Raw genomic sequence first — 22,526 nt, forward strand, 5'->3', positions numbered from 1 at the left:
ATGGCACCATCAGAAAGGTTTTTAAAATTCTTATGAGTTGATCTTTTTTAACGTAAATACTTCATGTGTGATTCATGTGACATTTTCATTCTGACAGCTTGGCATTTATCACAAAAGACAGATAACACATATGATGTGTTAGTTTATCACCTCTAAAAAGAATAACCATCTCAGACATGTGGAGGAACAATGTTTGGGCTTGGGGTGATGATTATGATTGAGCTGGGGCCAAACTGGATAACCTTGAAACTTAGAGAAAAATCGAAATTTAGATCCACCAATTTCCACCTAGTTTCCCTCATCTATACCATGCCACCTGCCACACCCAGGCAGAGCTGGGAGAGTTTGGGAACTAGGAAAGGATCAGGCCAGAACGCAAAGCTCAGACTCATACCCGATATCCTGGTATTCTGAAGACAAAGTAAATGCAGGTCTTTAATAGAGTTCCCTGTCCTTCTTTCTATTCACATGGAAAGTTAAAACCAGCACATATGAAAGATGTAAGAGCTGGACGAGGCTGAAACAGAGAGGCTGGAATATTTCAACACAGTTGCTTGCTGAAGAAGGTGATTGAGAGGAAGACAAGAAAGGAGAAGGGAGGAGATGGTAGAATAATATAAATTCAAAGAGAACAGAGTTCAGCTGTAGCTAAGAGAATTCCCAAATGAGCAGCATAACTCAGTTATGGTAAGCTTAGCCCAGACACAGGCAGGATGAGTTTCAGCCTTCTTGTGAGCTGCTGTTGCTGCTGCAGCCACATGTGGCTTTGAATACCATAGCCAAGGTCTTGGGATGGCCAGTTTTGTCCCACGTGTATGCCAAGATGGAGAGTTATATTTGGGTCCTCAGAAGTGGCCATGTTAAACACTATTATTATCTGACATGAACAATCCATTATGATGGGTTGGGCAGAGAATGGAGATAGTTTATTCTCAGTTTAGTCCTTTTCAGTGACCTGAAAAGCCATTGCATTATCCAGTAGCTCTCAAGCTGTGTCCTTGTCAAATTTTAGAAAGTCCTCAGGGTTTGTGCTTCCTCAGTCACTGTATTCTGGGCCAACTTTGGGGCATTAATTTGAGAAGCCATCCCTAAGCTGAAAAAGCCCTCACACTCAGGGAGCTTCCTCCTGTCACTTGCTGTAGCCTCTGGTGGTGACCAAAAAGCTGGGAGCAGCTCTTGTTCTAGTCTGGGACTAAATATGCTGGCTTCAACAGATCTCCCATTCAGGAAGCGCCTGAATATCCATCCTGGGTCTACAACATTGTAGAGCAGAGCTACTCCTGTATCCTGCAACCCTTGAATGCCACTTCATCCTTGTTCTTGCCATTGCCACGGCCTCCCAATGCAGGATGAGGGATCTGCCCCCTAGCAATGGAGGGGTTAATGCTGCTTTTCAAATCCCACCTTGGAGGATGGAGCAGACAAGTTCTTGAATCACAGTGCAAACCAGGCAGCTCTATAGAAAACACCTTGTACAAAACACAAGGATTTTCTATCCAGTTGCAGACTGACTACTTTGACAGTGGAGCAGTGGTATATGCCAGCAGCTTTTGTTGAACTTTTAGGGCTATGGCTTCTCATGTGGAAATGGGGATTTGCTTTCTCACTGGGATAGCCTGTTCCAGATGTCCTGTTGGGTCTCAGTAGTTAGAAAAGGCTGAACAGTAGAAGAAGGTGAGGAAGTCCAGCAAGTACTTCTCTACCTTCTGCCTTCTCACTTTCCCCTACCTCCCTTTTGTCCTTTTCTCTCTTTTTCTTCATCTTCAGAAGTCTCCCAGCACTGGGCATTCACCTCTGGATTAGTGTATAATAATAATTCAGGCATTCAGGCATTTTCTGGAATATACCTACACTTCCCAGTGCATCTGGTGAGATGTGGCAAAACATTATTGCAGCAGAAGTAAGGAAGGAATGTAATCCAGAGAGCCAGCAGCTGTGTCCTGTGTGTGTGAACAGTGAGCACTGTCACTGATGTTACAACCTGAAGAATAAAGCCATGGTGCTAATTCAGTGCCACGAGAGGCCAAGAGAGTTTGTCTCCAGTTCCTAAAAACATTTAAGATTCACCAGTTCCTTTGCTTTCTGCATGGTGATACTGCACTCCTCTGTAAGTTTTCCCACTGTAGTTTGCACTTCAACTGGCAGTGTGTGCAGAATTTCAGTCCAATTTTCATATGGCTCTTCCTGCCTATCACTGTTAACACAAAGCCCTTCTCAGAACAGCTGAAGTCAGATCCCTTGATGGGGAAAATCCCCCTTGGTCTACTGCTTCCAGCAAAGCTTTGCTCTCTTACACCAGCCCTGAATCTGGCCTTTGCCATGCTACAACTGGAGCACTTCCTGGGCCCATGGGACCAGTGTAGTGTAAGCCTCTGTAATTGTAGGGCTGCAAGAAATCCTTAGAAGGAAAACACCATAGAAACATGTCATTATTCTAATGGCCATTATTTTTTTTCTCATGAGACAACTAAGATCTGCAAAAGTAGCTACCTTCTGGAGGGTGCTATTGCCCTAAGTGCAGAAACACACCATGTAGCTGGATGGACACCTGGGGGAGAGGCAGCGGTGACAGCAAGTGTGCATGAAGCTTTTAGCAAGCACCAGCACAGAACCTCTCAGCACAAGAGCTGCAGTGATCCTGGCGATTTCCTGTCCCCAGATGCAACTAGACTTCCCACAAGCACTCGAATGGATGGCTTTGTCAGTGTCTCCTCCCAGCTACCTCATTGCAGCAGGAGGCACTGGGGAGGGAGTGACATTTCCATTCCAGTAATGAAATCTTCTTGGCATTGCTCCAGTCCCCTAGGAATTCCTATCAGAAATGCAAATTACTTGGGAGGGGGAGTGAAGATTAGAGTTTGGAGTGGAATTATATGAGCTAGTTGTGCCTCAGTTTCTCCTTCCCCCTCCTGGGAATAATGCAGATTCTCTGCGTTCCTCTGTTTAGCCAGGTTTCCAGTGTCTCAGGAGCTGCTGGGCAAGTGCTGCACGCTGATGGCTGTGGCAGAGCTGAGAGCTGCATCGTGTTGTAACGATATTGCTCCTTATGGCGCCTTTCAACCCAGATTCTCACCGTAACTCCTACGAAAAGGCAGCGCCAGATTTTTAAAAAAACTGTTTGTAAGTGACTTTTTCCACGCCGTTCTACTAACCCTGTGGCAGCAGAGATCTCCCTCCTAAGCTCTCTCCCTACTTTTCCGCTAGCGGAAAAATGGTCAAGGCCGAGTCGATCCTGCCTGAAGGGCACGGGTGGATCTCCTCACCTTGCCCGTGCTCCTCCACAGCTCAGCTGCCGGGATGGGGTGACCGACATCCGCGGAGCAAGGGGCCGAACGTGAGGAGAGTGTGGCCGAAGCAAGGAGCTGGAGAGGGCCGGCCGAGGGAGATGGGTCTGGGGGTGCTTGTGCATGAGGCGGGGCTCTGCTCATCTCGGCAGAGCCTCGGATTGGGGGGGCTGAGTGCCGGTGGTGGCCCCAAGTCCTCCTCCCCTGGAGGGCTGGATGGTGCGTTCGGGCTCCAGAGGGGCCACATGGAGGTAGGGGGATGACCGGTGCGCCGGCAGCTCCCGCGGATGTGGGTCACCCGCTCCCGGCGCTCTGGAAACCAGGCCGTTCGGCGGAGCAGCCCTCGGGGGGCGCCGCCTCCACACACCTCCTCGACCGCTGCCGCCCCGCCCGGCCCCGTCCCGTCTCGTCCCGCCCTCCCGGGGGCTCGGAGCCCCGGTCCCGTCCCGAGGCGGCGGAGCGGGGGCGGCGGGCGCGGTGATTCGCAGCTTCGGGGGCGGTGGGCGCTCGGCTCATGCATATTCATGATGTGATGTCAGAGGGGGAGCAGACGCGCGGTGACCGCCCGAGAGCGCCATTTCCTGAAGGAGGCGGCGGCGGCTGGGCAGGGACGGACGGACGGACGGAGCGACCCGCAGAGTGGCGCCGCGGCGGCCAAGCCGGCAGGGGGAGATCGCCCGGCGGCGGCGACCGGAACGGAGCGGACCCGACCCGACCCCACCGACCCGCGCCGTCGCCCCGCAGCAGGTTCTCCCGAGGCTCGCCCCGGCCGGAGCCAGAAGTTTGAGCGTGTCCGTAGCTTCCCGGGCGAGCCCGGTATCGGGCGGCGACGCGGAGCTGCCCCAGCCGCTGCCGCCGCCGCCTGCACGGGCGGTGGGAGCCCCCCGCGGCGCCGGGAACAGGGGAGAGGATGGTGGTGCGGGAGAGATGGAGCTGAAGCGGAGCATGGCGATCCCGCGGCTCCTTGTGCTGGGACTCTGGGCTGCGGCGCTCCGGGACGTCGCTGCCGTGGCAGGTGAGCGGGGCTGACAGCCCGGTGGCGGCGGGGCACTGCCGCCCGAGACCCCGGGTGCGGCGGGAGGGGCTGCGGGGCACGGCTCCTGCCGCCGGGCCGGGTCTCCCCGAGGGCAGCTCCCGCTCCGCCACCTCTACGAGGGTCGGCAGCCCGCTGAGGGTCGCCGGGCAGGAGCGGCCGGGCGCGGCGCCGGGGCGCCTGGTCCGCCCGGTGCGGCGGCCGCGGGGCCTCGGGCAGCCACAGGTGGGGTCGGGGCCGGAGCATTTTGCCCCTCCTGGCCGGGCACAGGCGTCTCCGCCGCGTTTGTGGGGCCAGCGACGTGGCGCTCGGAGCCGGCGGGGAGCCCGAGCTGTGCGAGCCGCGTCTGCCTGCGAGTAGAGCAGCGAGTAATCCTCGCCGGGGTTCGCGGAGGCATTGCTCTGGTGTGTGCCTAGCGCGGGCCGTCGCCGAGGAAAGCCGGGCGCTAGCGCATTCCTCAGTGGCTTTTGTTGTTTTTTTCCCTCATGAACTGATTTTCCGAAGTTTCAGCCCCGGTCGGCAGGGAAAGGCAGCGTGCTGGAGCGTCTCGGCGCCCCGGCCAGCCTCCTCCCGACTTGAGCGGGAGTTTGGGCTCCGCGCTGTATGTGGAGCGACGTACGTGCAGTGACACGGAGCTGGGGAGGCTGTGGCACAGCCTAGATCGCTAGATCAGTGTCCTAAGGAATCTGAGGAGTAAAAAACCTTTACCCTGCATGCATGAGCAGACGTCTTCCTCTCTCTCCACTCCCAACATCACAAAAAACATACTCTGTTCCTAGGAATTAAAATATTCAGAGATAACAGGTTTAAAAAGCAAACAAGCAGATGTGTCATGTATTTTGACTAGTGTTTCGCTTGCTGTCAATTCAGACAATTGCTTGATAAGTCATTTAAAACAGTTCTATTTCCTACCTATACATTTCACAATCTGCAGCTCTTACAGGTAGGCTTGGCGGAACCTATTTGGATGAAATTACTTCTTGCACAGTTGAATCAAGAATGTTGTCAGATGAGAAAGAGTGAGTGGGAGAGTAAAATGAGGAATAGGTGGAAATTAAAATTCTTGTGTGATTCTTCCTGATACCTGCAGGAAGAGATGCTGCAGCCAAAACTGCATTACTGACCTGTGAAATTATTAAAAATACCTGACCTGTAATTCTTCATTTTGGTTGAAATTGATGGAGGGATTATACTTGGACAATATGTAAAACTCTGACTGAACACTTGTACTGTATGTTAATTTCCTACATCATCTCTGCTAACTGAAAACCATATAGAATCTCTAACAATATTTCCTGGTTTAATTTATGACTAACGCTTTCAGCAGGGCAGTCTGAAGGATGTTGAGTAGTTTGATTTTCCATGAAGGCACCTGTAATGAAAATGTCTGTCAATTTCTGCATGTATGATATAGCCTGGCTATATCAGTTTTCTGTAACACAGAGAGAGCTGCTATGAAGCTTTCATGTATTATTCCAGTGCTTTGAGTGGTGAAAGGGAGGATGCTTTCTGGCATGCACTGGGACATGTAGTTTGTGTCACATTTAAGTAATGTGAGGTTAGATCATCCTCACTCAAGGTGATCAAATCCTTAGCCCAGCAAATGAGCTGTAGCAACTAAACTCAAATGATCAGCTTGACCATTTTCTAGTGCTCTCTGTGAATTTGTTAAATGAGTAACAGCAGATAGAAAGGCAAAAGACTGAGTGTCGGGAAACCAGCTGGGGAATCTCATTAAGGAAAGGAATAAAGGCCTTCTGCCTGTGTTCTGTGTTTTCTCCTAGACTACTGGTACTCATCTGGGTACAGGCTGCTGGTGGCAGAGCGCTGGCTGGTCCCACAGTGCTGGTTCCCCTTCTCCCAGCTGTTACAACCACACTGTGAGCTCCTCTGCCCTGTGAGGTGGTGCCCTCATGGCTGTGGGAGGGTGGCATTTTAGCAAGAAGGGAAGTGGCAGATCTGAAATCTGTGTTGGATTGCTGGAAAGGCTGTAACAGAGTTTGAGAGCAACAGGGCTGCTCACTAAGCAGCACTTTCTGACTGGCTCTGTGGGTAGCAAGGCATCCTGTGAGAAGCTGACCAACCAGTGAACTGTGTGAAGTTGTAATGTACTGTGATACCTGGCCAGGCAAGAATGATGGAGTAATTTTTTTCTGAAGGACATGGACCCCACTGCCAGGGCATAATACTGGACTAGGCTAGACCTGTTCTGGTCTGTCAGTCCTGTGCCACTGCATAGGAAATAGCCACTCTCCCTAACAAAACTGACTTTACATTTATTTTCTACCTTCCTGCTTTCCCACGGTCTCCTTTGATCTTCTGGTTCCTCCTTTGTATGCCTGTCTTTCTTAAATGTGCTTAGATAGTTGGCTTCTGTGTCTTCTCATGGTAACAAATTCCATACATTCACTTCTGCTTGAGGGAAACACTCCCCGTCCACCCACACACGTAACAGTGCTCCGGGGCAAATTCTGATCACTTCTGTGTCCATAAACCTGAGCAGCTTCACCAGCTCTGGCCCTGCTGCTTTGGGGTGCCAATGGTGTAGCTCTTGGTACAGTGTGGTCCTTTGGCTGGACTGAAGGGTCCTCCAGGCAGCTCATTCAGCACACACCCACATCACGCGGCAGAAATATCTGTTCTCTAAACAGTTCTGCTCCTCAGTGAGGTATGGTGTGGAATAGGCTTTGTTTTCGTGGGTTTTGCAAATTGTAGAGAAGCTCTCTGTAAGGCAGGAGAACAGTGTATGCTGAATAACAAAACATAATTGATTCTTTCTCATATCCATGCTCTTTGCAAATGCATACAAGGGAGCAAGCACCATGTTTTCTTAGCAGCACAAGAACAGCATAGCTCTTAAATCCAGGCCTGGGGAAAAGAGGGAGGTGTGGCAGCGTGTTGAAGGGATGCAGTTAGCACTGCTGGATCACTGACACGGCGAAGCTCCCGGCGTTTCTGTGCGTCTCTGCTTGGGCACTGCTCTGCAGAACATCACCCTGCTGTTACACGAGTTGAAAAAATCCCCATGTACATGCTGAACCACCACTTTTCTCCAGCAATTGTGCTTTCAGTGCTTGCATTTGCTTAGCAGACATAGTAGAGCAGTGCTGAGACTAACACACTCCTCTGCAGCGTGTGCTAGTAGGGTGTATAATTCCAGACCACCAACCTAGAGTAATTTGCTGTACTCCAACCCCCCTTCTTCTGGGGGTGGGGCGGAGTAGTATTTTTTTTTTAGGTATGAAATTTACAGGACCTCCAATCAAATTAAAGGTGTCCCAGGGTCAACCCGTGAAACTAAATTGCAGCCTCGAGGGAATGGAAGATCCTGAGATGTTGTGGATCAAGGACGGAGCAGTGGTGCAAAGCGTAGACCAGGTGTACATTCCAGTAGATGAAGAACACTGGATCGGCTTCCTCAGGTACAACAGATGCAGAGAAGGAAGAATATCATGGAAACTATTGCACAGTTTTCTGCTGTCAGCTATATCTCTGCAACTGCAGTGCCCTCAGTGGGGCAAAATCCTTAGGTCTGCAGTTCACTGTGTGGCAAGGGCATAACTGAGAGCAGAACTGAAGCCACTGAGTGCTTAGATTTTATCCACTAGAACCATATTGGTTTTCTGACTTCTGTGGGGACAGGTGCTTTGCTAATGCTTGTGATGCTTGAGACGTGACTTCAAGGTGAAAGGATGGTCTTGCTTTGTTTGTTCATCTTGTTCTGCCATGCAGCAGTATAAATAGGTTTTCTCTCTTGTACTCATCCTGTTCTCTTACTCTCTCTCTTGAGCTGTCGGTTTGCCTAAAGGGTGATGATTGTTGATTGAAATGATACTCCCAGGACTACATCCCCTTCCTTTCTTTGGGGAGGAGTTTTTGTCCTCTGAACAATCCCTGATTCATTTTGCAATGAATCCTAATTTATTCCTAATACATTTACACTACGTGATATCAGTCCTGACCCATTCAGAGGCATGAAACTCTTGTGGAAAGCAGATCTCTGTACTTTTATTTCAGCAGAAGAGGGATGTCAGCTAGTTCTGGAAGTACTGAGATAAACAAGACCCAAGGTTCTGCTCTGTCTTTTTTTATGCATTAAAAGAGCTTGTACAGACAAATATACCAACACCACACCACGAGAGTTCAAAACTGTTGGCTGACTGAGAATCACTCTTCCCTGAGCTCTGGCGTCATCTCCTGTTACATTTCTTGGATTGACACTGCACAGAGACTCCAATTCCACTAACTAAAAGTCTTTGTGTTAAAGCTTGTCTGTAAAAAACATTTTGGTAGGAAAAAACATCTGTGCACAGTAAAACTATTACATAACATTATGCAGTGGAAACAGTTTGTCTTGAAACTATACTGTTTACTTCCCCCCAGTTCCACTAGTTAACTCTGTCCTTCACAATCTCATTCTGATCTCCTTTCTTACCTCTTGTTTTACTCTGCTGTGAACTCTGCAGCACCAGAGATAAGGTAGGGTGCTAAATCTGGATCTTTCTGAATCTCTCTCTCCTTTTTCCTTTCTTCTCCTAAAGAGATCATTTCTACCACCCACGTGTGACTCCCTGCTGTGATCACTGTATTCCAGAACATGGGCAGGACAGCTGATGCCATTTGAAAGTCCAGCTCTGAAAATCGGGCTGTAGTAGGTCCATTGTGTGCATTTCAGCAAATTCTCCCCCCTTTCTGTCTTCCTTCCTGAGACATCCTTCCCCTTCTCCTGGAGGACTGCTAGCCTTAGAAAGGTGGGCATCAGCTCTGCGGGGGATCCCTGCATGGCAGCGGGCGCGTGGCTGCACGGCCTGCGGGGAGCAGGCAGCACTGGTGCACTGACGGGCTCTCCAAGCCATACTGTTGCCTTTGGCAGCTGAGACCTTGTTGCTTTGGTGCCAAATTCTGCCCTTGCTCACCATGCACCAGCATCACCCCTTGAAATCACGAACTGGGAGGCCAAGGAGTTTTGCAGCATGAGCCACTCTTGGGATCTGGGTAGTGCTGAGCGCAGTTGAGGCAAGGGGACCCTTTTCTGTCCCATCTGTTCCTGTACAGGCTGTGCCAGTCCTGTTGCCTGAGGCAAAGCAGTCCAGCTCACCAGAGGTTTGCAGTGCAGAGTTTCCTGCTAGCTCAGATGTTGTAGGCCAAGCTGTCGCACTTGAAGGCTAGCTAGAGTCATGATTCAGGATGGAGATGACCTCTTCCTATCCTCAGAGGACACAGATGACTGGTTTTCTGCGAGAATGTTTTGGAGGAAGACTGTCTGCTCTGCAAGGACTTTCTCCACCCACTTTAGAGAGGAGCCTCCCATCTCTGCTGTTTTGCCATGTGCTTTGTGCTGGCTGGCTGTTGATCTCCTCCCCAGAGCTGGCTGTGTCTCAGTGGGTGTTTTCCATGCATCTGGTTTGCAAAACACTGGAGGGTCCTTTGGGGCAAAAACATGCTTTATCCACATAAAATATCGATATGGCTTTTGACTTTTTTCAGCTTGAAATCCGTCGAGCGGACAGATTCTGGGAAGTACTGGTGCCAGGTTGAGAACGGGGGGAAGAAGGAAGAATCACAACAAGTGTGGCTCATAGTGGAAGGTAAGGAGGAGTAGTAGTGCTGGTTTCCTTTCACGGCTGACCCACCAATATGCTCCAGGTCGAAGTGGTGAGAGCAGATTGCTCCAGGTCGAAGTGGTGAGAGCAGATTGCTCCAGTGACAGGCTTCTTGGCTCTGAACCATTGCTGCTGACTGCAGGGAAATCACGACAGAGCAGGAGTAAGAGTTAGGAGAACTGCTTCAAAGGGCAGAGCTGTCCATTCATTGCCTTCTGGTTTTATTTTGGCATGTTAGGAAGCAAGATCTTTTGCAAGCACATTTCTTCCCAGCTTTTAAATCCATTGTTGCGGTCATCTCTAAATAATTCACAGAATGTTGAATAGTTCAAGTTGAGAGGGATTCATGGGGCTCATCTGGTCCAACCCACTTCTCTAAGCAGGGTCATAGTCTGCTTCTGTGTGTTAGCCAAGCAGGTCTTTGTGTCCAAGGTACAGTTTTAACACAGTTATGAGTTTTGTGAGAAGTGCTGTACATCAGCACTTCATAGCTGTGGCTGCTCTGTGAGGCACTTTTCTGTCCAGGGTTGTCTGATAAGAATGGCTTCTACATGGCTGCTAAATATCACCCAAGGCAGTGTGGATTGGTGGATTCTTGCTTTCTCTAGTTTCATTTCCCTTGAGCCATGATTCTGTTAGATCCTCTGTTAGAAGCTAGTAGTCATAGGATGGCTTAATATTTGGTGAAGTTGACAGGAACAATGCATTTTCAGCAAGTAGTTTTTTGGATGTATTTGGTAACATTTTAGGGCAGAGCTGAATTGACAGTCCTAGACAGGGGGAGCAGGGAGAGTGTTGTGGGAGGTAATGTGGTCTGGGTGTTCTACAGCAAAGGTCTCTCTCACTCAGAGCATGGGAACATTCATAGCAGCTCTCACAAGAGGAGTAACACATTCTGCCTTCCATAAATCCCAGGCTTTTGTCCACCTAAATTTTACAGCTTAAAACACTCTCTTGTGCAGAGTTTTTACTTCTATCCAGTTACCATGGTCTGCTCCAGAGGTGGCTGCATTTGCATGGTGGGTGCATTAGGAGTGATTGGGTAGCTCAGCGTGCCAAGCTGTCTGAAATAAGCATGCTGCTCTTCTGGACTGCACAGGCAAAAAGTATCAAAGTCACAAAAAAACAGCTGCAGTTAGGTAAGATGGAGTATGTTGAGAATGAAGGCCAAAGCTTACAGCAGAAGTGAAAAAAGTGCAACCAGTTGCCTTTATGAGAAGAACAAGCACAGCAGAATGTAGTTAAACTTGAACTGGGCATGTAGTCATGTGTAAAGAGAGTTGGTGGATATAATTAAAAATTAACAAGTAGTGATAAGGGGTGGAGTTAAAAAAATGTGTCATCTCTTAGCATAAGAAAGCGCCTGGGATATCAGACCCACCTTCGCTGTTATCTCTGTGTATTTCTTCCCTGGACGTGCCAGCTTTGTGTAGCAGTGGCTGCTCTATCAATAACAACTGTCCTCTGACTGAGAGAGGATCTTTATTCTGGTGATTTGCAGCCTTCACTACGTGCTGACATGCCTCAGTGTGGCACACAAACAAATGTGGACTATTGGTGATCTAACTTAAAGTGAGCTTGACTGCATTTCTATGCTGTGTAATAATATCTGCTTAGGTAGTCTGTATTTGTCAGATTTTCTAGCAATGGTATTTGAACTGTCTTTGTAATAAAAATGTTTGGTCTTATGAAACACTTTGAATTTACAAAACCAAAACTGTTTTGAGCCTGTTTCCTGGTTTAGAAACTAGTCTCTGGCCTTACTGAGAACATGATGGTGTTTGATGGCTGGAGAGATGATCTCAGAGGCACACTGTGGAGTGTTAAAAAATGGATTGGTTTCTCACAGAGCTTTCTGTCTCAAATTACACCCCTGACTATATGGCTGTTCCTGGGGCTGCTAGCCCCCATTGTGGCTACAGTCAGAGACCAAACCACACCTGTATGGGCACATTCCTCTGAATCAACACTGTCTCAAAACTGAGCTGTACATAGAAATCAACCTTAAAGGTTGGATAGTGAGTTGGAAGAGTGGAATAGGTGGGATTATTTCCTTGTTTTTCTGCTGATTTCCTGACTGCTGGCTGTTCAGTGCCTCCGTGGGGCGTCTGTGAAAGGGATGTGCCAACACTCACCTCTTGTACCCGGAACTGGGAGGCTAAATGTGTCACAGGCAGCGAGCTGCCCAGGTAACATATGGACGGGGGCAGTGCGAGTTCCTCAGCTGGATGAGTCAGCTGCACTCCCTCAACTATGAAAGTTTTTAATTGTGGTCTTGTCTGCTCTGTTTAGCTGCTCCCAAAGTGAGAAAACCTGCCGAGCTGGGCAGGATCATCCTGAAAGTTTACCTTGGGTGTCATGACAAATGGACAGGAGGCAGGGATCCTGCTCACAGGTAGAGAAACTGTGATTATTTTCCCTTCTAATCTTCCTTGGAGAAGGAGGGCAAAGCAGGCAGAGTTGTCACAGCTGGTATCTCAAAAGCTTACTCAATTTTATTGTTTATGTATGAATGCAATAAAAAAATGTAGTAAAATATGTCAGCAAAAACAAGCGGTATGCCATGACAATGGATATACCTGTCCTGAACATTAGCCTTTGCACAGAAAGGCACTGTCATTCCTCAAGAGACTTGGGTTTAGACCTGTTTTAATGTGTTCATTTACTTACTACTCTAAGGGAAGGAGGAAATGAAGGCACAAAGGAGCTGCTACCCGAAAGATGCAAACTGTGACTGGACAGTCAGTGAAAGACTGAGGAAAGCACTCAGTCTTTCACTGAGTGCTTTTTGGCTGTAGCTTGCAGGAAATGTCAAGTGTTAGGTTTCTAAATCCCTATTTAATCACCTGTATTAATTGCCTGCTGGGGGTGCTTGGGCCTGTCATCTTTGGCCAGGGACAGACAGTGTAATTTCAGCATATGAATGCATAGTGTTGTCAGTTCCTCTTTTTCTGTGAGGCAACAGATCAGCAGCTTCCAGAACACACTTTTTCCAGCTGAGAATGCCTGATTTTGGTTGGGGTAAGTGCTGTTGGTAGCAGCAGTGTTTGACACACAAAGATTTCTGTATAGAAGGGAACTGAACATTTCTCTGGGCCTTCAACTCTTCCAACAATCACCAGAAGTACATACTGGCTGTCCTGCATGGTCAGCACTGCTGCTGATGGCTGCTGAAATTTGTGCTACTGGTTTGGAGCATGAAACCACGAGAGTTTTGGCATTGGTCATAAGAAGAACCACATCCCTTGATGTGTGGAATTACACTCAGCTATTGCCACTTAAAGATGACCTAAGGTAGGTAGCATTGCAGCTGCATTCTGCTCCCCGTGGGCCTAGCCTGATACCTGTCGTACCAACCAGGAGTCTTTCCATGGTGGGGAGCAGATAATTACTGAGAGAGCTGTGTCCATGGATAGCCTTCAGCTCTGAAACAAATTACCCCTGACTCTGAGGCAGCCTGATTGTCGTGGTGTCACAATGTGCTGGAAGGCATCTCCATTCAATTAAGCTCCAGAGAGAGCATTGGAAATGCTCCAGTCTCTCACCGCGGGGATTCTTTCCTCATTCATGGCTTTGTTAAAGCCGGCAGTTCAACGCTTTCTCAAGCTTCAGTTTTTAATGCATGGCAAGAGGTATCTGCAGCTGGATTAGCTGTCTTTTAAAGCGGTGTCTGCCACCACTAAAGTTATTGACTATTGCCTCTTTAAACTCCATTCTCTCCAGCTGAAAAATTGAGAAAATACTACCACTAAAAGCTGTTTCATAGGGGAGTCTTGAAAGTGGTTTTTCAAAGACATTGTGGGAAGCAAGCACTCTTTCTCTCTGACTTCCAGGAGCAGTAGTACTTAGGTGTTCGTGCCCTGAGGTGATGAAGTGTATCTGACCCTTGGTTTTTGTGAAGGCCTTGGAGGGCGTCGGATTCAGCCTAGCAGCAGGACAGATGGATGTCCAGTGTTGGGCACTGGTGTTAATGGAAATAAACGAGAGGCAGTTGCTCCAGTTATTGTCACTTGTCTGTTGCTTTTCCAGGTGTGCCCTACTTTACTGTGGAACCTGAGGATGTGTCCGTGTCCCCTAATGCTCCATTTCATATGGCCTGTGCTGCTGTTGGTCCCCCTGAACCAGTGACAATTGTCTGGTGGATGGGAGACTCGAGAGTGGGGCTGCCAGACGTTTCCCCCTCCATCTTAAATGTGTCAGGTAAGGCTGCTGCCACTGCAGGGGATCACTTGGAGCATCAGAAGAGGAGAAGAGCTCTCTTCTGATCATGCCCTGTACGCTGGGTAGCCACATAGTGTGGGAATGATGTTTAACTCTGCATTAAAGGCTGAGTGGTCATGATCACACCTGATCACACACAAAGATTATCTCAAGGAGTGGTGGTTGCCCAGTGTGTTTTCTGCTGGCTTGAGGCACACAGGCTCTTATAGTGTTTGGGTGGGCCTGGCACTCTTGTTGAAGATGCTGTTGAACAGATGATTCATTGGGTGCCTCTTGTTCCACCTCGTGGAGAGTGTTCATGGTTATATGAAGTGACTCTGGTGGTGCCGTTTCTCTTGGAACTCTCCGAGCATTCACTTATAGCAGATGCCAGCCCCTCCTTCTGTGCACAGCCCTGTCACACACTGCTTTCCCCTCTCTTACCCACTCCTATCTCTGTTCTTGCAGACTTGCTCTATGCTTTTATTATTAAAATCTGACTACCTCATGTAATTGTTTGATACTTCAAGAGTGATTGTATCAGTACTGAAATGGGCTGGTTGATACTCTTCACGACCAAGGTTTGCCCCAGAGCAGAGCTTTCCCCAGCAGAGTCAGCAGAAAAACTCAGGAGCCAGTAGGTGTTAGGGCCTCTTTTCAGACCACTTTCAGAAAAGAGTGATGTTTCTCTACCTAGAACTGACTGCAGCTGTTCTTGCAGTTACCTCTTAAAAGTAACTTCATTGTAGTTAGTTGTCCAACAGCCTTGTGTTATGTTTTCTCTTTGCTGCTGTTTTATTATTCTGAACACCCCTGACTCAAAGTTTAACTAGTTATTTAGAAAGAAAAGGTTTTACAACTAAAAGTTGTCTCTGGGGCCTCTTTATCAGTGTTAATACAGTTACACCCAGGGTGAGTTTTTGTATGTCTTTGGCCTTCCTTTGAGCTGTCCAGTCCTATTCAGACTTTCCTTAGAACCGTTTTTATTCACAAATCAAAACACGATTTGTGATTTGAAATGGTTTTAATCATCTGCTCCCTCTCTTATGTAGCCACCAATGCTGTTCTAAGTTGGAAATGAAAACTGCTCCCTTATGATATAATCTGCCTGTTGGAATGGAAACTGAAAAGATGGATAGTCAAGAGGAGAAAGACAATAAAAAAATAAGTCACCCCTCCTCCACTAACTCATCCCACAGTGCCTCACAAAATATCTGTTGTTGGGGGGCAGTAGCTTGGAAGCCTGAAAAAGACATCTACTCCTAGTGATTCTCCAAATGAATTGCTATTTTATTTATTAAGTGTCTTCAGCACCTTTATTTGCTTCCAGTGTTCTTTGGGATGCCCTTGGGCATATCTTGTCTTTGCAACTTAAAACATTAGCAGGACACAATCTGCATGGTAGGATTACCAAAGCATGTCAAAAGAGGCAGTTGGTAAGAAAACAAGCATTGCACTCTGAAGAAAATAGTAACAAAATACTTGGCTAGAAAGCAAGCATTTAGAAGGTTCAGCAATGTTGTATTTGGAAAGCAGTGTTGGCATGGTATTAGGGAACACACAGTTCCTGGTTTGTGGTGTGTTTTGTATTTTCCTCAGGGCAGGGCTGTGTTAGGTTCTGTCTTGGGACAGGCCTACCACATCAGGTGCTGCTCTGCTGTGCTGTCTGGCCTTCAGCCTGTTGGCAGCATCTTCCTCTGGTTCACAGGGATGAGAATAGCACTCCCTGCTGTCTCCCATTTCACCTTCTTTGCAATGCTGTTAGTCTCAGGCTTGGGAGATGAGTCAAAGGTCAGAGACACTGTGCAAGTTGCTCTGTGCAGCTCTGAAATGATTTTCCCTCCTAAATTGTATGCCCACAGGGAGCCAATCTTTAACTTTTCTCAGACAGAGTCTTTTAAGGCAACTGAGGGCCAAGCCACATGACAATAGCTGCTGGACACAGTTCTCCTAGCAAATCTCTCTCAATTCCGATATATTTGCAATATCTATGTGTATCCTGGGACAGCCAGACATCATGCCATGATGCCATGGGATGGATGGGTGCTCACTGAAGACATTTTGACTTGTATTACCCCTGGAAAGTGTTTCAGTGCTGATGCAGTAGCATTTAACTCCCACTTCCTTTGTGTGTCTTCAGAAGTCTGATGCAAGGTGAGGGACAGGTGGGCATTGACTGGAAATAGGTAGCATCTGGCTGAAAGTTTACCTGGGCTTATAGCCCAGTTGGAAGATGAATGTTGCTCAGGTGTAGGCTGACACCCAAAGCATTGGGCTTTGTGTGAGCTCACAGTTCAGCACAATCCTTGCTCCAAAGATGCTCAGCAGAATGTGAGAAGCAGACATCTACTACCTGAGCGCTATGAACTGCTGTCCTGACAGATTCTTCCTTCCTTTTTCATGCTTTCTGACACTTCCATGAAAGATTTTCTGCATTACCACACTCCCCCCATTAAAAATGTGTTTAGCCCATTAGTTACATTGAAATCTGCATGCCTTTGATTGGCACCCAGCTCACCTCTCCAACTGCCTGTACAACTTGAACTGGATGTCACAAATAACTGAAATTCTGCTGAAGGTTGAAACTGGATTATATAGTTATTTGTGTTTCCTTTCCTTTTCTTGGCTGCTCTCCAGGTATTAATCAAAGCACAGTTTTCTCCTGCGAAGCTCACAACATAAAGGGATTGTCTTCATCTCGGACTGCCACTGTTCAAATTAAAGGTGAGAGACTGGGTGCCAGAGACTGGGCAAGGGCCTCAGATTTGCTCTCTGGGGAGGGAAAGTAGACCTCCTTAATGCCAGGAGTTGCCTCAAGGCTGCCAGCACAGGCTGGAGCTCTCAGCAGTCGAAACAATGCTTTGTGTTCTAACAGCACTTGTGTTCTAACTTCCCACTTCCTATGCAGGGCTGTATCCCAGACTGTTGAAAATAATCCACATCTGATTCAGGAGTGGAAATGTGATGTGAAATTACAGCTTTTCCTTGAAAAGGAGGGAGCTGGGGCGATTAAGTTGTTTGTGAGAGATGAAGCTGATATAAATTTGTAGCAGGGAAGTCTTTCCCTCTTGGGAATAGATGGCTCTTGTTAGAGCTAAAGAGGCCATTAATTCTGTTTGCTTTTATTAACATCACATTAGATACTGAAAAAAGTCTAGGAAGGTGATCGCCAGTGGCCGGTAAGGTCTGCTCATCCACACTGGGTTTATGAATTTTATTTTTTAAATTCTTTGCTCTTTAAAAGCTCATTGAAAACAAATAATTCCTAGCCTGTGCATGACCAGTTGCCATTTAGAAGTCTCCAGGCTGATGTGACATTTCCTCTGTTCCTCCAGGTAACTGAAACAGGGATAACCAGAGCAATCAGCTCTTCCCCTCTTTTTCATGTTGAGATGCTTCTGCATTTGAATTTTTAGTCATGCTTTAATGCACTTTTAATTACGTGATCATCAGCTCCAGGAGAGGCATGGCACAAAAATAATTTGTTCCAAGTGGTAGCTTATTGCTCAGCACAGATACAAGCAATCCTTTATGTACTGTAGTTGTAGTAGCTCGTGTTCATTAAAGGACAGATCAAAATCCAGCTGTAACCTACTGCTCCTGGAGTGTGTTTTTGTTCAGGACATTGTGGTTACTGCTATGCCAAGAATGCAGTATGTTGCACTAGTAGGATTTATAACTTAATTTAAAACCTTTTGGAGTTGTTGCCTTAAAGGCTTGTCTACACAGCGCAGTTAGTTATTGTAGAATATATCTTCTATGGATATTTTATCCTGGGATAGAATTTAGTTCACAAAGCTATTACACTTTAAAAAATCTTGTCAAGCTATAATTTGAAAAAAAATCTAGCATAAACAAGCTTTTGAAGTTTTTCACGTTAATACAGATTATTATTTTTTAAACCATTAATAAGATGAAGAGGTACAGACGTCAGAATTCTCTGATTTCCCAGCAATTATGTTTAGCTGAAAAGTGTTCCTCAGGGATCATCAGCTAATGAATCCACACAGCCTGTTTAGGAGGGACATATTGCCATCACACACTTGGGTCACACGCACATGTTGTAGAGCTGAGAAAGACCAAGCTTAAGTCACTCAGCTAACATTGCACAACATTGCAGTGTGTGGCATGTCCCAGAGACAAAAATTCAGGTTTTGAATAGCAAGTCCAGTGCTGTAGTCATAAAAGTTATGTCTATAGTACCTCAAAGATATGTCTAAAAACGTAGTTATAAATTTACCTAAGTGACGAGGCTTTTCTAAATAGAAAAGCTTTGAAGATCTAGTATAGCCCTGTTAAAATTAAAGCAAAGCTCCTACACAGCAGAAATAGGGCAGGCCCAAATAATGTTTATTTAGTTCTTGATCCTATGAACATCCAGAATTCAATGAAGTTGCTTCTGGATGTAGTTGTCTGCACATGCATGTTCAAGACCTTCCTCTCTTACACAAACCCATCTGCTGATGAGGACTCTCTAAGTCTTTCTACAATTTATTAAACAATTAGTTTCTTCTCTGTTTCCAGAGGCAAATATTTTTGCTAGGACATTGACAAAATGTTAACATTTCTTCCTATTTGCTCCTGTTGTTGTTCATTATCTATTCTCTGTAGCGCCCACAATGTGCTGGGTGTACTCCAAGCAGAAAATTACTGTTATTGTAGCCCACGGTCCCCAGCCATTACAAAGCCTCATTGTCCAGCCACTCTCTAAGCACAGAAGAAGCTAACTCTCTTATGTTAACACTCAAGGCCCTGTTTTCTGACAGACTTCTCTCCTTTATGTGTGCAGCTAACACTTTTAGGGTTGTATCCCATGTTTCAGAGCACAACAGGAAGCAGCCGCCCACAGTTTTTTCCCAAGAGATGAGGGGACAATGCATCCGGCCCTTCCTTGCAGAGTTAGGGGAAGGTGCTAGCAAGCCAGCCCTCCTCAGCCACTGTCTCCTTCACACAGGGAGTGTGTTAGCAGCTGATTCTTCTCACTGGTGGCACAGCACATACCTCCTTTGGGCCTGCCATCCTCTGTTGAAAAGTACACTTTGCTAAACCCAAAAGTTACAGGTGTGTCTGCAAAAACTTGAGTTATGAACAATGTTTAACTCATTGACCAGCTTCCATCCCAGACCCTTGGTCTGCTGCTCCACCCCCATCCACACACCCTGTTCTTATCTAGGTGCCAGGCTCTGCCCTGGGTCCTGGTAACTGGTTAACCAGACAACAAAGGCTTTGTAGGGTTAATCTATGTCACCATCTATTCGTCTCCTCCAGGCCCTCTGCAGAGACCTGAGTGTTTGGGCTCTGCATTTCTCTTGCAAGATGGCCCTGTGGATATGCTGAAGGCAGCAGTATTGTGGTTGTCCTTGGTGCAGTGAAATACAAAGGTGCTCTGGCTGGGTAGAAGATGCAGCTGGAGAAATCCTGGCTTGTAATTGCTTTTCTATTGCTGCATTCTGATGGATACAACTCAGGAGGCATGGAAAATTCAATCTGCAGGCAGAGCCTTGTCCTGAGGATGGGTTTGTGGAAGAGGTGTCCTGAGGTGTACAATTTGTTGAGGTGCTGCAGGAAAACTCTTACAAGCATCAGCATACAATTTTTTAAAATGAGAAGGAGGTCAGGGGAGAGGTTAGTTTTCATGAAGCTACTAATTTTGTTAGTGAAGTGCTAGAATGAAAAATCAGAGGTGAAAAAGAGATGGTGACTGGAATGATAGGAATTAACTATGTGGAATTACAGTGAGAGGAAAGAAGAAGTCAAAGGGAAGCATCAAAGATCCTAAAAGGAAGCCAAGCAGTTTGGTGCTGTGCTGTGGTGGTAGGAAGCATGAGCATCTGATTAACTGTCCAGTCTTGGAATCCTGATTTTTTTCCTGGCCCTGCCCTTAATTTGTGGAGTGGTATCAGCCATGTGTGGCAGTGTGACAGGCACTCCTCTTGGCTTGAATTTCCCCTCTGTAAAACAGAGTTTATTCATCCCAAGCCTGAGGAGGCAGTTTTCAATCCAGGCTCTGTCCCAGGGTGTTTCGGTGGGAGTTTGCAGTGGACACCTGGAGGCAGCACAAAGAGGTCTACTGCAAATCCAGCTCCAGGGTTATTGAGGTTATACAGCAAGCCACCCTCCACCTGGTGCTGGGAGAGCTGGTGTCAAAGGCTGGGCTGAGAACCCGAGGTGGGATTTTAAAGCCCTGATTTAGTTCACAATGTGGGTCCACAGGCAGCTGTGTGCAGGGCTGAGTCATGCCTTGCAATGGAGGGGGAAGGGAAGAGAGCTGAGTAGCAAAGGTGCAAACATCACACACTGGCATTGCTATCAAAGAGATCAACCACTGCCTGTATGCATCTATAGACAGTGATGAGTGGTTGACAATAGCTTGTCCAATGTTAAAATAATAGTTTAATTCCCAACAAGTCAGGGGCACTCTCTAAAGATGTGGTATTTTACCACATTTCTGTTAGTGATTTCATTGCGTAATTTTTAGCCTCAAGCCTCTTCCATTTCCACGCGAATACCTGCTCAGTTCTGTGTGCACTGAAAGGTCTCTTTGTTTCCTTTCTAGCCATGCCTCTCCCGCCTCTCAATGTAACTGTAAGCCAAGTCACCAGCAGCAATGCCAGCATGGTCTGGGTGCCAGGATTTGATGGCCGTGCACCTCTCCATTCTTGCACTCTTCAGGTATGGCCTCTCTGCCTTGTGCCCTGCCCTGCATAGATAATTGGACTCTTCTAAGCCATTTCCTGGGCTATCATTTGCTCTCCCAACCTTTTAGCCGTGTTCCAATTCTTACTTCACAGCCTTAAAACATGAAAACTTAACAGGAGGCAACTCATAGGTGCCAAAGAGCAGGTCATGAACTTCATGCTCAAAAGTTAAGTGTTAAGGACTGGCCACATTCTCCTGGCCTGCAGGTTATCAGTTGCTTCATGGCAGCTACTCCACAGAAGTTATTACACTGCAGCACACATGAAGCACACAGCACTCTGTGGGAAGTGCCCCGGAGCAGCTGTGGCTGCAGGGTGCCCACCCTTCCTGCATGGAGCAGTGGCCCATGGTAGCTTGTTCCAGGGCAGGTGCCTGTGAGTCCCATGCCAAATCAGGCCTGTGCTGTGGGATGCCAGAAGAAGTGCAGGAATTTGGACATACCAATGAATCCAAGGGATGAGGAGCTTGCAGAGTATAGGATGCGATACAGGAAAGGGAGGAATGATGGAAGCAGAAGGCAGATTGGGCTTTTTGATAAAAGATCAGGCCTATTTGCATGTTTCAGAGCAAATTTAAGCACTGTCTCTAAATTTTGATTGGTTTTCCATTGCCAGTTCTTCCCAGAAAATCAAGCTTGATGCTATTCTGTAGCTCTGCTAGGTGCAGAGTACTCCACATCTGTGAAAAACTGGTCTGTTCCTTGAAGTTCCTGAGAACAATGGTATGTGTCCAACCTCAGGCAGAGTTAGTTTCTATCATTGCATACTTAGCTGTAGAATGAGATCAAAGAGCAGGTAGCCCAGTGAGAAAATAGATGGTGATACCCAAAGCAGGCTGTGCAAACCCAGCTAGGCACATTCCCCATGGATTTATTTGCCAGGCCCCTATGCTTTCCCTACCTGATTACAGCAGCCTTATGAGCTGGAGTGGAATTTCTATGCGATGTTGCCAACTATGCAGAGGAGGATTATAAACTTAAGGTATGCTGGAAGCAGTCTAGCTAATTTACTTGTAGTCCTCTTTTTATTTGAGGGGAAACTAGAGGTTTCATGCTCTGATGTTTATTATATTTCAGAAGTAAAAGAAATCATAATTTAGTTTCAACTCACCAGCAGAAAGAACTCCTGAATGCAGCTGGCCCTGGTTTGTGGGTTTTGTTGCTACTTCTGTTCTTTTTTGCAGTTGAAAATACTTTTCTTCCTCTGTTTTACAATGTCAGTTATCTCGAGCTAGAACAGCCTATTCTCTCTGGCTTGCACGCTGCAATGCTAATCATTCTGGGGTTTAAGTTCTCCCTCACTTTTGGCAGGGGCAGGGGTGGGGGATGGGACACGTGGAAAAGAGGCTGAATCAGAGCAGCCCAGTTTCTGTCAACTCAGCAGTCTCTCACCCCTTTTCTAAGCCCTTTCTGTTCTATTTGGGGAGGACAGAGTTCCTGCATTTGAGTCTGGGAGCAGGATAACTTGGCAATGACCCTGCACTGTCAGAAAACTGTTTCCTCTGACTCCCACATTGAGAGATCCTGTGTGAGGCATTGACCTACATTTCCATGTGAAAATGCACATGTTCCTGGCTCCTCATGATTGCACTTCTGCTGGGAGTCTCCCAGAAAGAGAAGGGGGATTGGAAGTTTGCTGTGCTGTTCTGGCTCTCAGGCATTGCAGTGGGTGCCCCAGGAGCACCGTGTTCAGACAGGCAGATTGCTTC

The 22,526-nt window shown here is 47.2% G+C and overlaps 1 protein-coding gene across 2 annotated transcripts in view; it reads left to right on the forward strand.

Moving 5' to 3' along the window:
- Window positions 1-3,539: 3,539 nt before the first annotated feature.
- Window positions 3,540-22,526, forward strand: part of TYRO3 (TYRO3 protein tyrosine kinase) — a 41,528-nt gene continuing 22,541 nt past the window's right edge. The window contains exons 1-6 of one of the 2 annotated variants that reach the window (XM_030949624.1): window positions 3,542-4,299; window positions 7,556-7,739; window positions 9,805-9,905; window positions 13,950-14,120; window positions 16,758-16,844; window positions 20,677-20,792. In XM_030949624.1, the coding sequence (XP_030805484.1) occupies window positions 4,212-4,299; window positions 7,556-7,739; window positions 9,805-9,905; window positions 13,950-14,120; window positions 16,758-16,844; window positions 20,677-20,792 (747 nt within the window). In that variant the 5' untranslated portion in view covers window positions 3,542-4,211. Of the gene's footprint in view, window positions 4,300-7,555; window positions 7,740-9,804; window positions 9,906-13,949; window positions 14,121-16,757; window positions 16,845-20,676; window positions 20,793-22,526 lie in introns of both variants that reach the window. The other variant, XM_030949626.1, reaches the window with a different exon arrangement.

The sequence above is a fragment of the Camarhynchus parvulus genome, chromosome 5, assembly GCF_901933205.1.
Source record: "Camarhynchus parvulus chromosome 5, STF_HiC, whole genome shotgun sequence".
In the NCBI taxonomy this organism is placed as follows: domain Eukaryota; kingdom Metazoa; phylum Chordata; class Aves; order Passeriformes; family Thraupidae; genus Camarhynchus; species Camarhynchus parvulus.